The sequence below is a fragment of the Echinops telfairi genome, unplaced genomic scaffold, assembly GCF_000313985.2.
Source record: "Echinops telfairi isolate 266 unplaced genomic scaffold, ASM31398v2 ScPeMD7_7412;HRSCAF=8450, whole genome shotgun sequence".
Classification (NCBI taxonomy): Eukaryota; Metazoa; Chordata; class Mammalia; order Afrosoricida; family Tenrecidae; genus Echinops; species Echinops telfairi.
Window position 1 is genome coordinate 3,721,477 of NW_022111312.1, and position 4,038 is coordinate 3,725,514.

The 4,038-nt window shown below is 60.7% G+C and overlaps 1 protein-coding gene across 1 annotated transcript in view; it reads left to right on the forward strand.

Moving 5' to 3' along the window:
- Nucleotides 1-4,038, forward strand: part of TPCN1 (two pore segment channel 1) — a 68,457-nt gene that overhangs the window by 57,845 nt on the left and 6,574 nt on the right. Inside the window, exons 14-17 of the mRNA XM_030887425.2 lie at nt 1,169-1,225; nt 2,137-2,190; nt 3,144-3,216; nt 3,845-3,952. Of these exons, the coding sequence (XP_030743285.1) occupies nt 1,169-1,225; nt 2,137-2,190; nt 3,144-3,216; nt 3,845-3,952 (292 nt within the window). The remainder of the gene's footprint in view (nt 1-1,168; nt 1,226-2,136; nt 2,191-3,143; nt 3,217-3,844; nt 3,953-4,038) is intronic.

Genomic DNA, 4,038 nt, shown 5'->3' on the forward strand with positions numbered 1-4,038 from the left:
TAAAATGATGAAAAAAACCCTTATAAAATAAAATCAGGAAGGGTTGGTCTCCTTTCACCATCATCTGGATGCTGCGTAGATAAACCAGGAAGGCAGATTATTCGAAGAAGAGTGTGGCTTCAGGGTGGGAGGCCGACGCCTTAGCAGTCTGCACTGGGCAGAAGCCAGCAGCTGGCTAGCAGCTGCCCGTGAAGGCTTGACGCCCTGACGGATGAAGATCAACGAGTCGATATGGATCTCACCTCCACATAAAACACCAAAGGCCATGGCAGGGCCGTCGGCAACATCAAGATAAATGGAGCGAAGAGTGCCACCGTCGCCCAGGAATCCATTTTCCTTGAGTCCACAGTCAACACCATGGGCAGCCGCCGCCAGGAAATGAAGGCGTCACACCGGGCGAATCTGCTGCCAGAGGTCTTTGTAAGAGTGTTCAGAGACGGCCCTCCGAGGACGGAGGGGTGCCACCCTCGCCCTGATATTCTCAGCTCCTGCGTGTGGACGTGAACGCCGGCCAGCGGGTGTCCTTGCTGTGGGGAAGGCCCCACTGTTAGGGGCCTTCGCGGCGGCTCCGAGCCCTTCGGACCCTGTTCACAACAGCTCGAAAGACTGCCCGGTCCTGCACCGCCCTCCCACTGGGTCCTAAGCCTGAGCCGGTTGCTGTGGGTTAGAAACCCAGGGCTGGCTTCAGAGCTATTGAGGCCCCCTTCCAGAGCCCCACAATAGAGATGCTGCCACCAGGCTGCAGGTTAAGCAGCCTTCCTGGTTTCTCGGTGCTTTTCCCACCGGGGTGTCAGTGCCCTCTGGCCGTCTGTGAGGGGCGCAAGAGCACTGGGGGAGAGTGAACTATGGCGAGACGGACCGACTCGTGACACACAGAGACAGGAAGTGGGCACACGCCATTGGAGACAGGGTGCCCATAGACTGACTCGATGCAGGCCATCCAGGGAGCCTCAGTTTGCAGAGGGCAGTGCGGTGAGGCGTGCCTGCTTGTCCCTGCCTGTCTGTCCTTGATGCTTCTGTTTCCTGAAAGACCACTGGGTGGTCGAGCTCATGCGGAAAGCATAGTAGGGGTGGGGAGGTGGTGGAGGGAGGCAGTCCCCCATCCAAGTGGGTTGTATGGGATACCCTGCCGAGGCGCCAAGCCCACCTGCCCTCTCTCTGTCTGCAGACTTGGTGGTGGCCGTGAATGGAGTCTGGATCCTTGTAGAAACATTCATGCTGAAAGGTGAGCTCCTGCTGGGCAGCCCGGGGCCCAGCTGACCCTCCAGGCTGGGACTGACTGTCCGGCTGACCTACCAGGCTGGAACTGACTGTCCTGCTGACCCTCCAGGCTGGGACTGACTGTCCCGCTGACCCTCCAGGCTGGGACTGACGGTCCCGCTGACCCTCCAGGCTGGGACTGACCCTCTAGACCAGGGGTCCTCAAACTTTTTAAACGGGGGGCCAGTTCACTGTCCCTCAGACCATTGGAGGGCCAGACTATAGTTTAAAAAAAACTATGAACAAATTCCTATGCACACTGGACAAGTCGGCTGCTAAGCAGGACAGGCAGCAGCGGCAGAAACACCCGGCGGGCCGGATAAATGTCCTCGGCGGGCTGCATGTGGCCTACGGGCCGTAGTTTGAGGACCCCTGCTCTAGACTGAGACTGACTGTCCTGGCTGACCCACCAGCCTGGGACTGACTGTCCGGCTGACCCTGCAGGCTGGGACTGACCCACTGACCCTCTAGACCAGGGGTCCTCAAATTTTTTAAACGGTTTCAGTTCGCTGCCCCTCAGACCATTGGAGGGCCAGACTATCGTTAAAAAAAAACAATGAACAAATTCCTATGCACACTGGACAAGTCGGCTGCTAAGTGGGACAGGCAGCGGTGGCAAAAACAGCCGGCGGGCTGGATAAATGTCCTCGGCGGGCTGCATGTGGCCCACGGGCTGTAGTTTGAGGACCCCTGCTCTAGACGGAGACTGACTGTCCCGGCTGACCCACCAGGCTGGGATTGACTGTCTCGCTGACCTACCAGGCTGGGACTGACTGTCCCGCTGACCCTCCAGGCTGGAACTGGTTGGGGTATGGTGGACTCTAGTCTGGGACCCACTGGGTTCTGGTCCACTTTCTGGTCCCATTTCGCTTGCAGGTGGGAACTTCTTCTCCAAACACGTGCCCTGGAGTTACCTTGTCTTCCTCACCAGTAAGTGTCTGACCCAGGCCCGCAGGCTGGCTCTCGTGCTAGGTACAGCGCTTCTCAACCTGTGGGTCATGACCCCTTTGGGGGTCGAACGACCCTTTCACAGAGGCCGCCCGATTCATAACAGTGGCAAAATGACAGTGATGAAGTAGCAACGACAATAATTTTCTGGTGGGGGGGGTCACTACCACATGAGGAACTGTGTTAAAGGGTTATGGCCTTAGCAAGGTTGAGAACCACTGGTCTAGGAGCTTGTGGCTCTTCTGGGGCACAGGGACTCTGAGGAGCATGGAGACACGCATCCTGAGCCCGCCCCCAGCCTGTTTCAGACCTGTCAGGGTCCCCAAGCCCTGGGCCACAGCCCCCGCCTGAGGTGTGACTCCCACTGCTGACCTAGCTGGGAGACGTTGCTTACCCCACCTTATAGTTCTGCCGGGTCTGATCCAGTCAGCCCCCTCCCTCATAGATGACCCTCGAGATCATAGGTCCCCAGGCTTGTTATTTGTCCTGCCACCCCTTTTCAAGGAAAAAAAAAAAAGACTCCATGCAAGCCTGCCAATGAATGACTGTTATAGCCCCTCCTCTTGGCCTCCTCGCTCACTGCCCCACACCCTCTCTGCCTGGCACATGCCGCCTCTGCCACCCCCGGTGTGTGAACGTGCGCCCACCCCTCCCTGAGCACCCCGCCTGGGCCATGCACCCCGGGAGCAGTCTGTCGTGTGCACAGGACAGGCCGTGGGAGAGGCTTGCTGGGTGGGCTGGAGGATGAAGCATGTCCCCACAAGGGGGGCGGCAAGTTGCCCTCTTTACCCACGTTGCCCCAGCTAACCCGGCCTGAGCCCCCTAGCAGGCCATGGGCATGGCTGGGTGCGGTGGGGAGCCCCGCAGAAGCCCCTATGTGGGACACAGGCAGTGGGTGGGGCCGCCGCTGACCGCCCGCCACCTCCTGTTCACAGTCTACGCGGTGGAGCTGTTCCTGAAAATCGCCGGCCTGGGCCCCGTTGAGTACCTGTCCTCCGGGTGGAACCTGTAAGTGAGACTTTGCAGCTGCAGTGTGCCCGGGCACACCCACCGCGCCCACAGTTTCCATACTACAGAGGAGGGGTGTCTGAGGAGGCCCAGTAACGCTCGGGTGGGTCCGGCCGGTCCGTGTCCCGGGCCACCCTGTGCACAAGCCACCTGGGCCAGTTCCTCCTGGACCCACTATAGCCCATCGACCTCCTACACCCACTCCGGCCACTCTGCCCCCCTCTCACCCACAGGGTGGCCAAGGCGAGGGAACAGTCCACCCCGTGCTGGGGCAGCTCAGGATGGTGAAAGCGAGGTCCACGGGCTTTGGGCGGGTCACAGGCTCACTCGCCCGTGATGCCAGGCTCGGCCTGTCCTCCTGTTCTCATCGCCTGCAGCCAGGAGAGGGGTCTGGCTCTTCTGTCCCGAGGGCCTGAGCCCCAGAGACTGGCGCTGAGCCTGGGCCCAGCTGAGTTCCCCCACAGGGTGGCAGGAAGCAGCTTCCCAAGGCCCCTGCTGTGGACCTCGGCCACTTGGTGTGCTGCGGGTTCCTGGGCCCCATAGTGGGGTAGGGGGTGAGGGGGTCGCCGAGAGCAGGCAATGTGGCTGGTCGGTCGGCTGAAGAGCCTTGGGCTTCCCGCCCTCCCAGGTTCGACTTCTCAGTCACCGTGTTCGCCTTCCTGGGGCTGCTGGCCCTGGCCTTCGACATGGAGCCTTTCTACTTCATCGTGGTACTGCGCCCCCTCCAGCTGCTCAGGTGACTGGGCAGGGTGGGAGGGGAGGCCCCCGGGAGCTGGTGTGAGAAGCAGCCACAGCCCAGGGCGGCCAGCCCACTAGGGGCAA